The following is a 20,781-nucleotide window of genomic DNA, read 5'->3' on the forward strand; positions in this document are numbered from 1 at the left end:
CACTTCATTTTCATTTCAGCCTGTACATAACTTCAAGTACCAAGTTAGAAGAGATTGTGAGTTCCATTTTGGCCTTCCCTTGGTCAGCCTTTGAAATTAAAGCTTCAAAGGTATTAATCACAGATGAATTCTTCACTATTCACATTTTGCAACGTTTTCCTTTCCTGTCCAATTAGCATACCCTATTTTGGATATCTTTTTCTTTCTCTAGAAGAAACAATACACTAGGAATTCCCTCCTCTTCCTTCCTCCTAACTTGTACATCTAAGCAAGTAGGGCTGGACTTCAGTTATATGACAACACAGTTAAGGGAGGATAAGAACTGTGTGAAGTTTGAAAACCTAGTTCAAAAACCAGTATGATGTAGGTAAACTCACAGGAAATCAACTTAGATTTTGTTAGGGCTTAAAATGCAGTACATCAGGACTGCAGCAGACAGGTCCAAGTGTTCAGATTCTTAAAGCGAGACTTAAGTACCCAGATGTCCTTAGTCAGGACGAGAAAGCTTGTGCATCACATCAAGCAACACGGGAACTTTGCAGAAGCAATTTACTCCTGTGCACTGCCCATGAAGTGAATTAAACTCAAACACTAGCTCTGAAATGCTGAATACGTATCTGGTAACTACAGGCAAAAGGTACAATATAACACTCATATATACAATCATAATACACTGCTGGATCAATGGTAACACACCACAGGGAAGAAGTTTATGCAGCAGTGACCTGTTGGTCAAAATGCTTACGAGCTGCTGAAGGATCAAAAAAGAGCAGTACAACGCCAGTAATAGGATAGTCTCACTTCTGGCTTATCAATTCCAATCTAGCTTTAGACAGTGTAAATCTAAATTTAATCAGACAGCTGTTCGGTACCCTAAGAAACATCCATTGTTCTGCTCCTAGTAAGCAGCTGTCTATGTTCAAGAACCTACTGGAATGAAACTCATTGGAGTCTCAACAGAAGACAACAAATCGACTGCACAAGGACACTTCTCAAAGAAGAATTTTCCCAAGTGCTACGTGCGAGCTCCCAGCACTACCAACTCATGTACTGTAACAGCATGTCAAATTAAGACTCCAGCTTGGCAAGTGGGAGAGGGAAACTCCCACTCCCCTCCTCCAACCCTCCAAGCTAATACTACTTGCTAAATAGGGCCTTAAGAGAGCTAAAGTAACTCGTCCAACTTTCCTTTAAATATTTGGTATCTTTGTCACCTCTCTTTACCTTAAGAGGGTAAAAAGGCTAAAACCCCCCCTGGTCAGCTACACATTTTCACAGTCCATATACTACCCTCTCACACCACAGAGTATTGATTAGCCTTTGATATTTCCAAGTTATCAGTTTGATGTAGTTAGACATTACAATATACTAGCACATCATAACATCTAACAAAACACTGAGTAAAATTATTTTTACATGCTTAACTTCCCACTGAAATCTTGGCCCAGTGAATCTGTTACAGAAGTCGTGTATTGTAACAAAACACATCCTTCTATGAAGTAATTTAAGTAATTGCCTACATGCATCATGTTCCTCACGTACTGTAGCAGCCAGTATTAACCCCTCAGTGAGGCTACTGGCTTGCAAATGGGCAGCTGGAATCCCTTTCCCCTCCACAGCTTGTATGCACAAACTTGTCATTTCTAAATATACTCAGAATCTTGCTCTGCTGATTAACGCCCACCCACCATCATGATAGCACAATCATGTATTTATGAACTAATACAGCCTAACAAACTATCATTCCCACCCTTCACCAAGCCCCCAGCATGAGGCATTATTTGGTCATAAGCAGCTTCTGTAACACAGGTGTTGCAAAATTTCTTACCAGTACATCTGTCAGATAATCTACACTGTAGTTCTCCCCATGCCTTCGTGCTTTGCCATTTACTGAAAGAGTGTAGTTGTAGTACTTCGAATTTTTCTCCTGTGAAAAAGAAAAGTCACATGCATATTTATGCAAAGTAACATGTACGTTGATTACCTGAAATAATCAAAACAAGCTGCCAACAAGCATTTGTCAAATAGGTTATAAGCATTTGACACCACAACAACAAAACTGGTCTCCAACAACAAAACTTATTTCAGTGCTATATCACACTGCTTTGGCTTTACAAGTCAGGTTTTTTTCCCCTGGCACCTTAGCAGGAGTAGCCTTTATGAAAGGCAAGGATCTGATAGGCAATACAAGAAAAAAAGGGAAGAAAAATTGCATTAAGTTGTTAGATGCTCTTTGCCTGCTCTTTCATGACCAAAGTTAGAACATGAGTTGGATTACGAAGCAACTGAAATTAAGTATTAAAAAAAAAAAGAATGGTCACATACCAAAGCATACCAAAAACTCCATCCAGGAGGGACATGGCCTACACCCCCTGCATCCTCTGCTCCGTACTGAAAAAAGACAGACCATGACTCATAGTTTCAATTATGATGAATAAAAGCTAGAAATTATGTTTCATATTCATGTGCTTTATTCAACACTGGTCAAAAACCACATTAAGCCAATTTCAACTTCAGAATGGAAAAAAACAAATATATGTGCATATAAAAACACGTGGACAGCCTGTTAAAGAAACCAGGGCTAAATAACGAGAAAGACAGTAAGTGAAAGCATGTCATTCACCAATATAATTTAAATTTTATTCCTTGTTCTACTCTGCACTTGAAAACATGCAGAGATCCTGGAGAACATACAGTAATCATCAGGTGGTGAGAGGTGATAAAAACACCCATGCAACAAGACATGGCTTGTGATAACTATTCACAAGACACTGAAGAAAATTTCGCATAGACCAACAGCTTCCAGCATCCTCCCCCAAAAGGGGGTACGAACTTTAAGCAATGCTAGCCAGCCTCTTGTCACCTCAGTGCCAAATGATCTGCAACAACTAGCCTTTAAGCCAGCAAAAAAAAAAAGGAAAGTAGCTGATGAATCAGTGCCTGTATTGGGTCTGGCTGAGGCGGAGTTAATTCTCCCCACAGCAGCCCCCATAGCGCTGTGCTGTGTATTGGTAGCAGCAAGGTGTTGATAACACACCGGTGTTTTGGCTACTGCTGAGCAGTGCGGCACACACCAAGGCTGTCTCTCCAACATTTCTCCCCCCCCTCAGCAGTAGACTGGGGGTAGACAAGATCTTGGGAGGGGACAAAGCCAGGACAGCTGACCCAAACTGACCAAAGGGACATTCCATACCGTATGACATTTGCCCAGCAATAAGAAGCTGAGAGACAGGGGGAGGAACTGGGGGCATTTGGTTTTTTTATGAGGGTTGTCTTCCGGGAGCAATTGGTATGCATACTGAAGCCCTGCTTCCTGGGAGGTGGCTGGACATTGCCTGCTGATGAGAAGTAGAGAATAATCTTTTGCTTTGCTTCCACGCGCGGCCTTTTGCTGTATTAAACTGCCTTTATCTTGACCCACGAGTTTAGGGTTGTTTTTTTCCCATCTTATTTTGCTCCCCTCCCTGTCCTGCTGAGGAGGGAAGTGATAGAGCAGCATGGTGGACACCTGGTATCTAGCCAAGGTTAAACCACCACAGCGCCAAACTCAAAACAGAGGATGCCTCAGAGCAACACAATGTGATTTCTCAGGGCTGCTGTCTCCTATCTACATGGCTCGCCTAATGGCAAGGACAGGAGACCGTGCTGAGTCAAGGGATGCTTGGAGGGAGCCACATAAATTTCCCTTTCCCGAGCTGCCTCAGTAACATCAGCAGAAACAAATTTTTTCCTGGCTATGGAAATTCATATTCTGTTATTCTATCACCAACATTTTCCACCAAGAGGTGCAAGGAAAATAATGCTGTTAAGAACCATCACGCAAGAGGAACACCTGATCTTAAAGCTTTCTGCACTGAATTTTACATCTTACTGTAAACTACTACAAACCACAGCTTAGGTAAAAACAGAAAAAAACCCCAAAATCACACATATAGAAGTGATTCAATAATAAAGCATTGGGTAACCTCTGTAAAGAGGTACGATAATATCTGTCCTCCCAGTGAATTTGCCTCAGTGGACATTTAAGATTTAAAATACCATATTAACTGCTAAAAAGAAAACAGGCCTCTGATTCAAGGGGATATATCAGCCAAGGATATTGAGACAAACTGATTTTTTTTCTTTAACATTATTCTAGCATTGTGCCTGGTCTGGCACTGGCTTGATGGTGTTCTTCAATACCACATGCCAATCATCTATCCACTTCCCCCAGTCATTAAAATCATCATCTCTAAAAATTAACATATCTGAACATACTAAAAAAGCCTTTGGATTCCATCATCCTTTCAAAATTAACCTTTAAAAATGCTCAGGTACCTACAGAACCTGATTTTGAGCATGTTAAGTTAAAGATTTGAACTTCGCATCATTTTTTTCCCATCTTGGCAAAGAGAACTGTTCATCCAAGTAAACACCATTTTAAACGTTTTGGGGACCCACCATCAGCTACAACTATAAAAATCACTGAATGTTTTAGAAAGGTGGACAAATGCAAATCAACCGCGTCACAGTAAAAAAAAAAAAAAAAAAAAAAGAAGCACAAAATACCTCATTCAAATACTTTCCAGCAAAGAACGTTTGATAACCACACATAGCTTTGAGCAGTGCTGGGAAGGTGTATGGTTCTTGAATCTTCTGCCATAACTTGCTGCTACAGTTTCCTTCCAGAGTGTTATTGACAACATGATGATTATGTGGATATTTCCCTGTTAAAATGCTAGCTCGACTGGGACAGCAAAGTGCACTAGGAACATACTGGAAAGACAGGATGAAGAGATACAAGATTGATATTGTAAAAAAAAATTTCCTCAAAATTTATAGCTTTGAAATATCAGTTACTAGGTTGATTAAAATGCTCACCAATGCAAAGCATACTTCTTTCTGAACACACAGAATTACATCCCAAGTACTTTCACTAGTGAGAAGCTGCACGCGAAACCAGTTTTAGGTTTCTATAGCATATGCCCTTCAATCCCCTCCCAGATTAGATATGGTTCTTATGCAGTAACAAGTAGCCATTAAAATACTGATTCACTCCATTATTTTAACCATGGCAATACATTAGACTATGAAAAGAGTGAAGTGGGTTTTCAGCATGCACAAAGCTGGAAGTTTTAAGTAGCTTCTTCTAATGCTTCTCAGTTTGTAACAAAAATATTCAGACTACTCAGTTTTACTCTAAAGCTTAAGGAAGCCAGCGCAAGTACTTTTAGGAAGTGAAACTCTCCCTCAGAGTCTGAGCAGGACCTCAAGCTATATTCATTTTGAGACCTAAAAGTAGTTAGAGATTGAATTTAAAAACCCCACAGGTACAGACTTCACAAAACTATTACCAGTTTTGAGACCTTTTGATAACTTAAGATACAAACAACACACCTCAGAAATTCAAAGAGTTAATGTAAACACTTACTGCATTTAGGAAGGTTATTCCCATCTGTGCAATGAGAGCATTAGTCTTCTTTAAGGGGGTCTGGAAGAAAAGTAGCAAAAGGAAATCAGCTACAAACGTAAGGATGCTAGGTAAAGCAGAGGAGCGGAAGTGGTTGTACGACTACCCGAAAGAAGGCCCACCACCACCACCACCACCACCACCACGGCTGTCAGGCACTGCCCAGGCAAGCCACTCAGAGTGCCTTCTCACTCGGGCCTCGTACGACTGCAGCAGTTTCGCAATCAGCCCCAGGGAGCACAAGTCCGGGGAGTTTTCAGGGGCTACCTGCAGCTGCGGAGGCTGCACCGGAGAAGCCTCCGCCTCGACTCGCTTGAGCCTCGCTGGCTTCCCAGAGAAGCTCCGCTCACCCGAGGAAGCCCACGATGACGCTCCCTTAGCGGGACAGCTCGGCCTGAGGCCGCGGAGACAGACCCTGTCCCCCGCCGCACCGCCTGTCACCCCAGGCCCAGGCCGCCGCTCCTCAGCGCCCGGAGCGACCCTCTCCTCACGCCGTGCCCTCACCACCCTCTCCGGGTCTCCCCAGCCCGCAGCCGGGCTACGCGACCTCGGCGGCCGGGTGACGAGCACGCCCTCGGCCAAGGCGAGGCCTCTCGCAACGCTCCCACCGGCCCCCACGCACAACCCCGCGCCTCCCGCTCCACTCGCGGGCGGGCCCACGGCGGCGCCCCCCGGCCGGCCTGGCGGCGGGGGTGTGCGGGAGGCCGAGGACAGGCCGGAGGAGCCGCGGGTTACCATGCCGCCCAGGCAGACGTCCTGGTCGTCAGTGAGGATGAGCACCACGTTGGGCCTCCGCGTCTGCCGAGCTGCCCCCGCCGGGCTCAGCACCAGCAGCGCGGCCAGCGCCAGTCCCCGGACCACCGCGGCGGGGGACATGACGCAGCGGCGGGGACGGGCGAGCCGCCTGACGGAGAGACGGAAGGAGTCGGTGCCGCTCGGCCCCGCGACTAGACACACGGTGCGGCCGAGAGCGCAGCCCCGAGCAGCAGCGCGCGGACCCGCCCCGCCCCCGGCATATGACCCGGGAGAGCAGCGGCGGCGGGGTGTGTGTGGGGGGGGCGGTGTCACGTGGCCCAGGCAGCCGCCGCGGCGAGGAGCAGCCCCGCCCCCTCGTCCCCGCCTGTTCCCCGCCCTCCCCGACGCCGGTATCTGGCCCCGGCGCCGATGTCTGGCCCCGCCCCCTCAGTCGTGGGCCCGCCCCCTGCCCGCGACCGGGGGAAGCCGTTGCCATGGGGGCGGGCGCGGGGGGGGCGGTCCTTCGGGCCTCGGCCTCGTCCGCTCCGTCCCTCGCCGCCGGTCTTCCTCAGAGTGTCCTGCCGCTGTCCGTGCGAGCGGCTAGCGGCCGTGGGCACCGCACCGCTCTGCTCTGAGAGGGCCTCTTCAGCTGTAAAATACTGGGGTTTGCTACCAAAGTCCTGACGTTAACTAGCCGAGGCTGCAAAGCTGGCCCCATCGGTCCGGCAGCGTACGTCCGGCCTGCAGCGGAATTAGCTCTCGGCTCAAAGGGAAACATTCTGTCAATATTGAGGAAAAACAGAAGGCAGAAACGGACAGGGAGCGCGGGGGGGGGGGGGGGGCAGTGGGAGCGCTGGGCACTACCGACACCCACAACCGCAGCCCGGGAGCTGGAGCGGGCTCTGTGGCCGAGGCCGGTCGGTGCGCAGGGCTGTCCTGCTGCAGGCGGGCGGTGTGCTGAAGCAGGTCCGGGGGAGGAGGCGGACGCAGCAGCGGCGTTACTCAGCGCAGCGCACGGACTGCGGGCATTGCACCGTGCGGTAGCGACACAGCTCCCCAGCCAAGCCCCAGGTGCACCCAGCTCTGGTGGCCGCACAAACCCTATCATCAACTCCGATTTTACGTTGTTTTACGGTGACTTACAGCAGGGTAATTACAGCCTTACGGTTACCTCGCTGAAGTTATGTCCTACATTTCCTCACGCCCTTGTCTCTGCCTTCCTCTGAGGAGGCGCAGGGCGTTAACAGACCCAGATCACCACTCGGGGCTGCCCCGCGCACCGGCGAGGCGGCAGCAGCGGGACAGGCGCCGGAGACCGGCCCCGAAGGTTACCGCCGTGAGGCGCGGCCAGGCGAGGCGACACCGCCCTGCCCGCCCGCTGCAGGTGCAACGCCCCCCACCCCGCCCGCCGCCGGCCTCTACCACGCCGCGCGGTGCGTGGGGAGGGAGTCCCGCCGGCCTGGGCTCTCCCGCCCCCTTCCCCTGCCCGCCCCCCCACACGCGTCTCGCTGTGGAACGGGCCGAGCCCGGAACTAGGCGCCGCTGGCGAGGCCGCTGGGGTGTCGGGTGGCTGCGGAAGATGGAGGTGCGGGAGCCCGGCTTGGGTGGTAGAGCAGGCAGCAGCGCCGACAGCTTGGCTGAGGAGGAAGAGGAGGATGAGGACGAGGAGGGTCATGGCAGCGGCCGGTCCAGCCGCACCTCGTCGCTGGTGAGCGGACTGCTCACCGAGCTCTACAGCGCCGCCGAGGCGGCCGCCCCCTCGGGCAGCGCCCGCTCCCGCGTCCTCCGGGAGCTGCAGCAGCGGCCGAGCCAGGTCAAGTACCTGCGGCTGAAAGGTACAGCCTGCCCTGCCCTGCCCTGCCCTGCGCTGCCCGCTGCCACCGCCCCGCCTGGGCGGGGAGCTGCCCCTGTCGCCTCGCTTTCCTCCTCTGTGCCTGCAGGGGAGTCCTGCTTCAAGGTTATAGACCGCTCTCTCCTGCCTCTGTGTGCCTGTGCGCACATGTGTATGTATGTATGTACGTATTCTCCTTCATTTGTTATAGCAGCCTTTGTACACGGGCATCTCTCCCAGAAGCTTTCCGTGCACAGTTAGCTGATACCTCCTTCAAGCCAAGGCCTTGTGTGCTGTTCCCTCCCTCCTTCATTTTAGGTGCCATAGGAGCAAAAATGGGGTCATCTCCTACTAGAGGTTCTGTGACAGATTGCACAAGCTTTCATGCTTCTGTGAATTCAGTGCTTTTCTTCAATTATGGCAATGAATCAATGACCAATTTCCTTTTCCTTGTCCCTTTTTTCTTGAGCTAGAAGAGATGCTACACATACTGTGTCATAAGAGGTAGGTTTTTTCAGGTCTTTTTAGTTCTAGTGGACTTAAACTTAAACCTGACAATTGTAAAGTTTATTTGCAGGGAAGCATGTCTTCCAGGGGGGGAAAAAAAAGTGTAATAAAAAATGTAAATGCAATCGTGAACTAACCAAAATCTAAATGAAACTATTAAAGAATTCTTACGAAAGCTAAGTAGCCACAACACCGCACGTTTGTGAAAGAATGAGACTTGCAACTCCATGTTGAACTGATGAGGAGGGCTGTACAAAGGCCTCTTGTCTGATGTTAAATTGTTCTTGTTTTTGACAAGAAAAAAAGCAAGGGGTGAATAAAAGTGCCTTTTTTTCAGACCTGTGCAAACAGCTTTCTGCTTCTGTGTTTGGCTGCTTAATTAGATGATATGCCATCTGATGTTACAGGATGTAGTTCAAGTTCTCCTGTGTGTCCTGTGGCAATCTGGGACTCAGCAAGAAATTTGCTTGTTCAGGAATATATTTTGTAGAATTTTAACTCATTAATTTTGCTGCAAAGTTAATTGTTTTTATGGGGACAGTTAACTGGCACAAGTGGGAAAGAGTAAAATTCAGCTCGCTACTTTTGTGGTGACTGTACAAGTCAGTAGGAATACAACTTAATTTTTTGCTCCCGAAATCTATAGGCATGGTTTTAAATCACCTTGCCTGGTACAAGTGATTGGGAGTTCCAGCTGAGTGACAGGTGCTGAAACAGGGTAGTGTCTATAAAATACAGGACTGTTTTACAAGTGCCTCCCCTCCTTTGCTGTCATACCTCGCTCTTTACTATCCCATCATTGATTGTCATTTCAGTCTAATTTGTCCTGTTCTTTAAGCTCTCCAGAATTATTGAAAAAAAAATTTGCCATATGAGCTGAGCTGTTTACCGTCCTGCTAATAGTAGCTTTTCCTGGATGCATAAATGTTTTTCTCATTGGATCAGGTTACCAAAGTATGGATTTTTTTGATTGATTTTTCTTCCAGTTACAGTGGGGAAGGCATGGTTGGAATGAAAGTGATAGGATTTGAACACTTAGCTGCAGGGAGCAGACAGCTGTCTGGTGGCACTGTGCCTGACCAGTGGAAATGGTTGGGGCCACGATGAAGCCACTTAGTTTGCACCTTAGTGGAAAGTGTGTCCTACTTAGAGCTCATCCTGGAGTTGCATTTCTAGCTTCACAGGCAGCTTCTTGAACATGTTCCTCTATCTGTTACCATTTGCTTATTCCCCGTGCACATTTTCCACAAGCAGCTTCTAGAAGGTACTGTATTTAAAATTTACCCCTTGTTGCATTACTGTAGGTATATTCTGACTACATCTTTCATGATGTTTCCAATTTAGAATTCTAATTATTGAGATTCATATACTGTGCAATAAGTTGAAGTACTTCAGTTTAAAAGAAAATTAAAGACTTCAGCTCAGATCCTGAAAATGTTTATAATTGGGAATTATCCCAGTCAATAGAACTTGTAATTTGTAGAAAGTCTGTGTATGTAAATGTCCATGGGGTAAGACCCTTTGCGTGTCAACTACAGTAAACTGTTTGTGAATGTTTTGGCCTGTACTGAAGTTATTTCCTCTGCTTATTGGCAGATGTCGATGAATTAAGAACTATAAAACGAGAACTGAATTACAGAATTTCTGTTCAATCAGCAAAGTTGCTTCGTCTTCTGAAGCAGAAAGACAGGCTTGTACATGAAGTCCAGAAGAACTGCGATATTGTCACAGCCTGTTTACAGGCGGTTTCCCAGAAACGACGTAAGTATTTTCTGTGTACATGTGTACTAGTATAAGTAGTTTATTTCATTAATGTGGGCAGTATTTCAGTTAAACCCTTGTGCTCTTTTTCGAAGTCAAGAGGCCAGGCTACGCTATTCCTTAGATATGACTGGCTTCCAGTGATGTCAGTGGTACCTGGGAAGAGGCAAAATTCAACTAGCTCAACTAGGTATGCTGCCATAGCCTCAGCTTTGTGTATTGGTGTGGCACCCTTACTGTAGGTTGTCTGTCAGGCTTTTTCAGCTTTAATTCACAGAAAGTCCAAGTTGAATTTTTTGGTGTGCATGCAGTGTTTAACTGTGTGCTTTCATATGGTTATAAGGGACATGCCAGAAGTGGAAATTCTTCTCACTGGAAACTATAGACGGCATATGCGATTGTCCTCCCAGAGCGATTGTCCTCCTCTTTATTGAGTTGGTTCAAGATGAGGAATTTTAGTAAAAAGAAACCTACTTGTCTCAAACCTCTTTATCAGCACCTGTGTTTTTGGGGTTTCAGAGAGAGTACATGGGAAAACAGGAGAAATGTTGCTCTTTAATTGTTTAACCATTTCTTCCGGCACTGTGAAACCTTTTTATTTGACTTGGTAAAGTTGTCGTCTAAAGATAAACTGAAGTGCTTTTGTTAATTCTGCTAAAGTGAAACTGCTTGTAATGCTGTATGAAAAATAAATAGAAATTATACCTTTAGAAGGGACATGTGAAAATAACTTAATGTTCCCTGTCTTATTTTTTCATTAACATGCAGCGTGACAGGTACAGAAATGTTCAGGTACAGTAAATAAAGCATGGTCTTTTCACAAAAATGCCTGTAGGACCTTTGAGGTGCATGTAAAAATTTTATTAAAAGAATCTTACTGTAGTGGCATGTGCTAATGTAGTTTAGTTAAGGGCTTGTCTATTACTGTGAAAGTTAATTTTTAAGCATTTAAAAGTGTTCCTTTGTTTTACTTAAACCTAGCATGAAAGTTCTTGGCTGTCATGTACTGTGTAGGCATATTTCTTCCTCCCACCTACTCTTTTTCTTTCTCAGCATTGGCTTGATAATTGAGTCCTCAGTGCTATTAACGCTTAAGCATATACTGTAATCTCCTTTTAAATGAGATTACTTGAATTTTGCATGTGTTTAAGTATTTAGAGGATTTGACTACACATTCTGCAGGTCTGAGCATCCTGACCTCATTTGTTAGGTAAAAACCTATTGACTGAAAGGGATTTCATCCTGAATATGAATGTATTTTTACAAATTTCAGGTACCATTTTACACTTAAATTAACCGGTCCTTATGTTTAAAATGTGCTAGTAACAACTGAGACAGACAATAAACTGCATTACTTTAAAACTTCAGCTACTATCCGTGCATGTACGTGCAGGTTTTTGAAGACTATGTGTAGGTTTGTATATTACATCTCTTTAAGTGAGATATTTTTATTATTAATATAGTATATTTACTTAGTGTTAATTTTCACTTTATATTTCTGAAAATCTGGATGTGTGTATTCCAGGGCACCAAAAAGTTATGTCTCACTTTAAGATCTAATCCAAAGCCACTGGGATTTGTTGAATGACTCCTGATAACTTCGGTTGCTCTAGAATAGATTGAGACCATGTTTTTATTGCTCAGTATAAATGTACTAGCACTACACAGAGAATGCAGGAATAAGCTTTTGCTGTAGGATGTACAATTTTAAATTTCCTGATAATTGTGTCTTTGAGGCAATATTTGATGAGCAGCTGTCCAAAGGCAGGTACAACTGGTTGTCTTCCCTCCAACTGTTTATTCTTGCCTTTGTAGTTTTTCCTGTGTAGTAGTAGTGGTAGTAAACCCTATGTGGGATATAATAAATCAAATTGGAGAGGTGATCTGGTAAGATAATTCTTTATTTTTTTTTCTTCCTTCTCTTTTATTCTTTTATGTAACAGTTCCCTGTTTCCAGTTGCTGGAGAGGGTGGTAGAAGTAGGTGCACAGGAGAAGGTGATTGCTTAGAGTAGTTTGAGAAGTGCAGCTGCTGAGTATGTAGTTAAGTCCTAAAGTCTCAGTAAAACCATTATGGTAACAGTAGAAAAATCTATTTTCTACTATTTTAACTTTAAAAAAAGCACAGTTAATGTGAAGGAACATTAAAAAATGCATACCTCCCCAAAATGTAAGAGAGTTTTTCTGCTCACTAAAGCCCTGGGAAACTAGATTTTCTTTCTGTAGACTACCCTCTCATTTTTAAATATTCAAAACACTGTTATTAATTTGTAGACAGTTTTGTTCCAGGCTTTTCTGATGAAAGTATATACTTGCAATATAATGTTATGTCCATAAAGCTTTATAATGTGCTTTCACATTAACATTGTGATATCCTGTAGTAGTAAAATCTTTATCAAGTAAGTATGGAAGATTTGTTAAAATATTTTTCCTTTTAAAATGTATTTTTAGTGGCAAATTAAAATTTCTTGGAGTTACGTTATCATTCTACCATTTAAAAATATAAGTGATTTTTCACCTGATTTATATAGAGTTTAATGGTATGTTTATACTATTGTCGCACTGGGGATTTTTTTTTTCCCCACATGTAGCAAAATCTCTGTATAGAGGTAGAACTCTTAAATTAACCTTAAGCTCATGTTGAGATGTTTGAATGCTACCTTTAAGCAATCTGTACAGACTAATTGCAAGCAAATACTGGTTTAGAAAAAGATGGAAATTCATCTTCATGCTTAATTCTGGCTTTGTGAGATCCTTTTTGAATACTGCCTGACAAATTCACTCCTAGCAGTAACTTCAGTTAGTTAGGAAATTACAGGGCTGATAAATTTCATCCCTTACTTTCTGATGAAATGTCTATCCTGCTTTAGTCTGCTTCTACAGAGGAAAAAACAGGTACTGTTTAAGAAACCTGTATGCTTAAAACTGTTTACGTTCAGTATCTGAAAGTTCAGCGTCTGCAAGTTTTGCCGACCATGCAGGGAGCCGTCCACTGATCAGTCTTTGACCTGTGCTCCTGTGCTGGCTCTTTTGGTCTCCGCTGAATGCAGAGAAGAGGCACAGCCCTCTGGCAGCTTTGGAAGCCCGTGCCTGGCTTGCTTGTGCTTCAGGACCACCAAAACCCAGCATTGGAACTCCTGAGCGGATAGAGTAAATGTGGAGGAAGAAACGGTCACCAGGGATGACTTCATAACTTACTGTGCTTCTCGTTATGCTGTTGACTCTTATCCCTGGTAGGTGATGTATGTTTTGCATACAAATAGGTATTAACACAGAAAGCAAAATTCACTGCACTGTGAAATGCATTTTAGTCAGAAGCAGGAATGGCTATGGCTCTGTTGAGGATAAATTGTTCTGTTGGATACATGCTAAAAGCAGTATGCTGTGCTGTGCTTCTAGATTGTAAGATAATATGACTGACCAGTTTCACTTTAATAACACTTTTTTAACCCGAATTTAAATAAAATACTTCAGTGAAGAAAAGTGGTAAGAGAGAAATCACATTGATGGCCTGATGGCAAATACAGCTTCTAGGCACACATTTCTCTTACCCTTGTGGTTTTGGCTTATTTGGAGTAATAAGATATAAGCTGGTTCTGTAGCACTATGAACTATTTCAAATCCATCTTAGAAAGCAGAGTGCTTTATGCACTTAATTATATCATTTGAGAAAAGCAGAATTCAGTAAAAAATAAATCAAGGTTTTGTAGCTATCATCTAAAGAATATGGAAAAGACATCTTATTCTTTTCTTTCTTCCTGTATTTTATATAGTGACAGCTTGCTTATATTACTAAATATATTTTGACTGATCAAACTGCAAACCAGAAGCTCCTTGAATCACAAATTTTGATTGCCTGTCATTTTAATTTTTTTTTTTAAAAAGCATATATTATCTATAAATTATTTATAAGTAAAACCATCCAGCTAAATTGTAACTTAGTCTGGCTGGAAGCAAGCAGGAATACTTAAATCTGATCCAATATAAAATAAGCTGATTATATTAACAGAAACTTCATTAATATACTCTTGTATTTTTAATGGAGAAATAATTTTAATAGGAAATTTCACAAAGAGATCATTAATTTGGTGTTACGTAGCTATGGTGCTATGTACCTGTAATAAATTTATATGGATCTCATGCTGTGTTCAGAAAGACTCTTAGTATTTTCTGTTGTAATACTTGTTTAGAAACTATGATTAAAAATAAGCATTATTCTTGTGCTATTTCAGCATTGACTCCTGTATAGAATTCTCTAAGATAACAATAAACATTAGATTTCTAGTTTTTCTTTTTCTCCTCCTGGTTTGATTTAATGCAGAGCCAGTAGAGGGAGACAGAATATTTTATTTTGTGCAGAGATAGCGGTGTGTATCTGTTTTTCATAGGTTGGTGGCTTTCATATCCGTTCCTTAAACATGAAGGGAAGTGCTTTGCAGATGTGGTCAGGCAATAATTGGATGAAAAGATTTAAAGTCAGGCTGTCAAATGAATGTTGTTCACTAAAGAAGTATTAAGTTCCCTATGTGAAGTAGATGGAAAATGGTGACAAAAGGCTTCTTAATTATAACTGAGGTCATTAATTCCCACGTGGTTGTGGAGGTTCTTCAGAAGCTCCTAATTGAGCTGAATGTTTTAGAGTACAACTACAGAAATTCAGAGGTTTATGTATATACTTATTAGCAATACTTGTGATCTCTTTGAGTGCATCTTAACTGGATAGAAAGCCAGCACAAACAGGCATCATCTGGGTGCAGATCACTATTCCAGGGGATGAACTCTCAACTTCTGAGATAGTGTTACTGTCTCTGTAGCATCAACTCACATCACAGAGTATAGAACTCACTCAGAGAAAACTGGGAAAGCCTTGCCTGATGCTGTAGTTGTATGAGTTGGTTAGGAGAAGACTGGGCGAGATCACCATCATCAGGTGTCTCTGGATAAATACAACTTAGACGTGCAAAAGTACTCACACATGTAGATCAAACTTCTGTTTTCTCTCTCCTCGCTCCCTCCTTCCAAAGTTTCTCTTTAGCTTGAGTCCTGTCGTATCTGTATGTCCTGTTCCATCTTCCACATTTTTTTCCCCTCCCTTCCTAACTCTTTATTAGCTTTTCTCACTTGATCTCAGTCTTTAAATATTGGACTTCTCAGCCCTGTTCCATTTTTCCCCTCCCTACATCTTGTCTACCCTGCAGTGTCTACCACTGGCTCTCCGTCAGACTACTGCCCATCTGTTGAGTTTTCCTCACATTGTTTCTTGGTCTCTTTCACATGTTCTTCCTTGTCTTTTTCCTGCATGCACTAATTATCTACTCACTTGTTTTCTCCATCGCTCCTCATCCCTCAACATTTCTTATAAAACAAAGGTATTCACAAATTTTAGTTCCTAGGATGAAAGTTTGATTAAAGGTGTAAGAACAGCTTTAATACAATATACTGTGGGCTGTTAACACAGCTAATATTGATTTTGAACTTGAACTTCATAAGGTTCTTGGAGAGGAGTTTTTTTCACAAAGAGAACAAGAGGCCATTGGAATAATCTCCCCAGGGAAGTGGTGGATTCCCCCACACTGGGCACTTTTAAGATTCAGCTGGACAGGGTGCTGGGCCATCTTGTATAGATCGTGCTTTTGCCAAGAAAGGTTGGACCAGATGATCCTTGAGGTCCCTTCCAACCTGGTATTCTATGATATGCTTCTATGATTGCCACTGTGGATGAGATGTCTTGTAACATGGGGCAAACACTTGTGTACATGTGTAATAATTTGTGCAGGTCAAGTTATGCACGTGGCTTAGCTGTCTTTTCCTACTCACTTCCTGGTAGTTTGATGTATTCTTCCAGTTGTATAAATATGCTTTAACCTGGAACACCTCAATTGCTCTGTGTTTTTTTTTTTTCTTTCGTTCTTTATGAAGAATTGAGTTACTCAGTGAGTGCTACTGCTGTGGTGATTTTGCACTACACTCCCCCCCCATCTCCATTGTTATATGTCAGGGGGCAAATTTTAAGCTTGTATTTGCTTTTCATGTTCCTCACTTTAATGTCTGAAATATACATTAAAGAGGAGGATGTTCTGTATTAAACATTAAAAATATTACTGTCTGATCATGTACTTGCTGTGTTCATCTCCAGCTCTAATTTATATTTCCAAATAGATGAGAGACAGGTCATTAATTTAGAAAACTGTGTCTCATTTTCAAGGTGTTTGTCTAATACATTTTAAATTTAACTCAGTAGCTCTGATGTTTGAAGCCAGATGAATCCGCTTCAGTAACTTTTTATAGCAATAACTATTTAATTGATCTATCAAAAGTACCTTCCTCCTTTGATGCGGTTAAAATAGCTTTACTTCTTATGGAATCTGATTTCATGTGAGTCATCCTCAAATGACTCAATTGGCCGCATGTTTCGGTTCGATAGCTTTCCTATTACCTCATCTATTTGTGTGCTTGGTTACATTACTAGTCTCTACCCTTTGTGGGTGCTAATGAATTTGATCCTTCAAATTGATGCTGTGGCTTTTTGAAATGCATACATAAGAAACATTGCTTGTGGCTACTTCTTGTTTTTCCTGATGAATTGTTCTTAATTTAGTTCCACCTGATCTTTTGTCCATTGAGGCCTTTTGGTGGGGAAAGGGAAATGGAACGCAACAGAATCATGAGCTTGAAAATGTTATAGTCATCTTAAGTTGTTTGTTTAAACTGGTACTAAAGGTAGTCTGAATTTTCTTTACAGTCGCCTATTTGTAGCAATACATGTGTAAATAAATAGAACATTGCTATTGATTTTTAATTATTGCTATTTTCATCAATCTGTTAGTTATGCTGCACAGAGTGAAGACTTTCTCTGTTACTTATGACTCTAGATGTAGAGGTGGGCTGAGGATTGGTTAGCAAGGATTTTTGTAATCCATTCTATGTCCTGTGCTGGTTTGCAGGGAGTGAAGTAATGGGACAGTTAAAAAAGGAGAGAATCTTTATTTAGGGATGCTGGAGCTTGGCTCAGTGGGGATGGTAGCTGTGCACTTGGTCCATAAGCTGCATTGGGTCACAGGGCAGCAGTTCTGGTCTGGATGGTGAAGTTCACCTGCCAGTCCCTTGCGTATGGGCTGTGCATGAGGGAAAATGACTGTAGATTTAAGTGTGATCTTAACTGACTTGTTCAGCATTATTAATAAATTGTGTGATGCTTAAAAATGTTACTGGAGAAGCCTTCAAAAGAGCCACCTATTGTGGTGACTATAAAATTAAATGCCATTTGATTATCATATTTCATTCAGCTTCAGCCAGCCAAGATTCTGTGAAATCTGAAAGCTTATTCCATTGCAATGGGAGCCTGGACTGAGAAGGATTACTTTGCTTTTAACGCTAGGCTTGGAGGAGAAGGACTGCAAACAGCATCATTCATTGCTGTGCATCAGGTGATGAAGAAATGTTTCAATGAGTAAGTGTGTGGCATCTTTGGTATTTGCTAATGTAAATTAGATTGTTTATTCTGGAAATCTGTTAGTGAGTCTGGGAGAAAGAAGAGAAAAGCGAGTGTTATCAAACATAGTATCAGCAGTTTGGAATACTGAACAAGATGTTGGTCCTTTGCAAGGGCAATGATTTTTGTTTTTAAATGCCATTGGGAGTTCACTATCATAGCATTGTATGCAGTTTTGGAAGTTAACCACATGAAAAGTGCCATTTCTGTGTTAAAGGCTGAGAACTAATCACTAACTGAATAATCCCAGGGAGTTTTTAGGTAGTGAATTCCATGATTACTTTCTTTTGATGAGAATATTATCTTGGACCTGGTATTTGAGCAGTGCAGCTAGGATGCTGAGACTCGGAGAAGCAGTGTGAGGGGAAGTAGTTTAACAGAGCAGCACGTCAGTAAAATTCTGGTACAGCACTGTGCTGTTCCATTGCCTCTCACGGGATATTCCTCTAGAGAATTATCAATAAAGTTCCCAGACTTAAAGTGTAATTGTGCTGCTGATGGGAAGTGTGCACAGAGCATGGATCTTGTAGGTAATGAATTTTGACATCTTTGATCACTTGATGAGCAGTAGCATTGTTAAGCCTTACAGGGAGAGACCACCCCACTTCATTGTCTCCAGCCAGCTCTTCAGGATGATCTGTGCTGGCCCCAGAAAGCTGACTGCTGTGCAAGTTCATAGAAGCCCTTGGCTGGCTAATTCAAAATACTTCAGCTGGTGGACATCTTCTTTTGCTGATATTCCCCACTGTAAAAACAAAGCTGTAAACAAACTGTCCAATCAGTTTCCTTACAAACTTGGCAAATTGTGTGATTGTGCAGATTTGGTATCCCTCAGAGGCCACTTTGGGGCTAATTTCAGTTTCTTGACTCACAAGATGACGTAAAAATTCTTTCCTTTTCTGGTGTTAAAAAGGATATATTTATTTATTTATGTATTTTCCCTGGAAAGAAAAGGCTTGATTCGCTGTCTGATTTAGTCATATCTCGACTGAAAAGTTCTTGTTGTCTGTACCACTGCAGAATATAAGATTCAAAAGATGGCAAGAACTAGTGCTTAGAGCTGTACAGAACCTGGAATCCTCACTTTGAGGGAAATTCTGCTTTAAGAATACAGCAACTAAAATATCTTGCTCCAGTGCGAAATAAAACACCTACTCACAAAAGTCAATTGCTTGTGAAGCAAAATTCTGAAAGCTTACATTTTGAACAAAAATGCTTTGTTCAGATTTTGACACCTCGCCCTTTTACATTCCATGTTATGTAACGAGCCATTTTTAAGTAAGATGTTAAAATGTTTAATTCTAAAAAGAGTCAAAATTATGCTTTTAGTGTTTGGAAATATGTTTTCATCAAAGATAACATTCTGATGTGAAGGACTTTGCACTCCACAAGCTGGTATTTTATGGGAGAGCTTTCCATTAGAGTGGTTCCAACCAGCCTTGTTACTGAGATCTTGCTGGGAACATGCAGCCAGCCATCTCTGCAGCTTGCTCCCTGGCTGCTCAACGCTGGGATTGCCAGGCTGATTTAGGGAGCTGAGGAGCCCACATGCATTCTTAAGCCATGTATTTGCCTTCTGCATCTTTAGGGATTATACAAATCCTTATTTTTCCATGTCACGCACTTTGTATTATGCTGCTTTGTCCCTAACTCTCATCACTGAAGTGTCTAACCTCCATCAAAAATACCTCCCTGCCCCCTCCGAACAAATGCCATCTCATCATTGGCTGAAACTTGCGCGGTTCTCAAACAGCTTTTATCATGGGCTCCTTCAGCTCAAGATTTAACTGAGCAGACAGTCTTGGCGGCTGCTTCAAGTAGTGGCAGGATGCAGAGGTAGGATTGCTTTTGTCACAAACCCTGGGAGTCTGTTCCGGATCTAGGTACTTAGTGCCAAGGGACACTGGGCAGTGCTCACTATCAATAGGGTGTGTAAGAATATACCTGACTGACGCTTTTTTTTTTCTGTTAAGAATTGTTCCACTGCTACTCCTAATAGGAAATTGTCTGCATTGAGAGTTGGGGTCACTGCTGCTGGTAAATTCCTGGGGACAGTGTGTAGCCTGCTGACTAAGAGACCGAGGCAGCTGCTACCTCCTGGCTCGCTGCTGCTCATTTCCCAGTTCAGCTCTCTCTGGAGGGGTGGGATTTTCCTGGGAAGGGGAGATCCTAGGGGTTCAGGGCTGGGTCGAAGCTGAGGAAAATGAGCAGCTGACCTCAGGCACTTTCCTCTGAGAGGAGAGAGTCTTCAGCTGCCTGTTCTATTCTGCCTGTTGAGCTTCAAACTTAGCCCCAAATGTGCCTCACGCAGATGCAAGTACAGCCGCTGAGTACAGCAACTTACGGTTTGGGAGATACCAGGCCTGCACCCAAAGGATTGTGGTGAGACCTGGGAGACCTTGGTCAACCAGCTGTGGTGTCCCACTTCTGTATCAGCCCTGTGAAATTCAGAGCCATACCCCTGTATCCTTCCTTCTCCCCCACTTTGAATGCTCACCCTGGGAAATGGCAGACATCTGGGGTGAGGCTGAAGTGGGGCTAAAATGGCCTGTCTAAAGTGTGTCAGTAGTTGGCCCCAGCTGCTAAGCTGGAAGGGACATCCTGAAATGGTCACCTGAGGTGGTGAGAGCATCAGCCACTGCTTATCTAACTACAACTAGTTTTCTTTCTTCTCCCTCCCTCCAAAAATATAGAGTTCTGCAGTATTTTTTTATTATGTAAAAATTGATGGGATAGTAACAGCTGAATGTGGTTGCAATATAAAAAAAAACTATTCTTGAGGAGTAGATGCTTCATTGCTTGTCATGCAACGGAACAGTAAATTCAGTAAATCCTTCTGAAAGCAATAATCTGGCTGCTGAATCTAGGCCCAGTTTGCAACAGAAAATTTAGATTGTGTAGATTGCAGAATCTCTATCAAATTCTTGTCCTGCAACATTCGGTATAGGAGATAATAGATACTCTTTGTCAGTGTGCTAGCAGCTGTGACAACAGTGAAATGGTTGAGT

At 43.2% G+C, this 20,781-nt stretch overlaps 2 protein-coding genes across 5 annotated transcripts in view; one reads left to right on the forward strand and one right to left on the reverse strand.

The window, feature by feature from the left end:
* Positions 1-6,535, reverse strand: part of GNS (glucosamine (N-acetyl)-6-sulfatase) — a 22,017-nt gene extending 15,482 nt beyond the window's left edge. The window contains exons 1-5 of one of the 2 annotated variants that reach the window (XR_012834071.1): positions 6,185-6,496; positions 5,411-5,470; positions 4,549-4,755; positions 2,326-2,391; positions 1,829-1,927 (exon numbers count right to left, since the gene is read on the reverse strand). Coding sequence is in view for 1 of the 2 variants with exons in the window: in XM_075745737.1 (XP_075601852.1) it covers positions 1,829-1,927; positions 2,326-2,391; positions 4,549-4,755; positions 5,411-5,470; positions 6,185-6,325 (573 nt within the window). In the remaining variant the exon portion in view is untranslated. Of the gene's footprint in view, positions 1-1,828; positions 1,928-2,325; positions 2,392-4,548; positions 4,756-5,410; positions 5,471-6,184 lie in introns of both variants that reach the window. The other variant, XM_075745737.1, reaches the window with a different exon arrangement.
* A 1,173-nt stretch (positions 6,536-7,708) lies between these two features.
* Positions 7,709-20,781, forward strand: part of TBC1D30 (TBC1 domain family member 30) — a 57,008-nt gene continuing 43,935 nt past the window's right edge. For 2 of the 3 annotated variants that reach the window (XM_075745793.1, XM_075745783.1), the window contains exons 1-2: positions 7,709-8,019; positions 10,119-10,283. In XM_075745793.1, coding sequence (XP_075601908.1) covers positions 7,764-8,019; positions 10,119-10,283 — 421 coding nt within the window. In that variant the 5' untranslated portion in view covers positions 7,709-7,763. Of the gene's footprint in view, positions 8,200-10,118; positions 10,284-11,051; positions 11,076-20,781 lie in introns of all 3 variants that reach the window. The other variant, XM_075745822.1, reaches the window with a different exon arrangement.

The sequence above is a fragment of the Balearica regulorum genome, chromosome 1 (genome assembly GCF_011004875.1).
Source record: "Balearica regulorum gibbericeps isolate bBalReg1 chromosome 1, bBalReg1.pri, whole genome shotgun sequence".
In the NCBI taxonomy this organism is placed as follows: Eukaryota; Metazoa; Chordata; class Aves; order Gruiformes; family Gruidae; genus Balearica; species Balearica regulorum.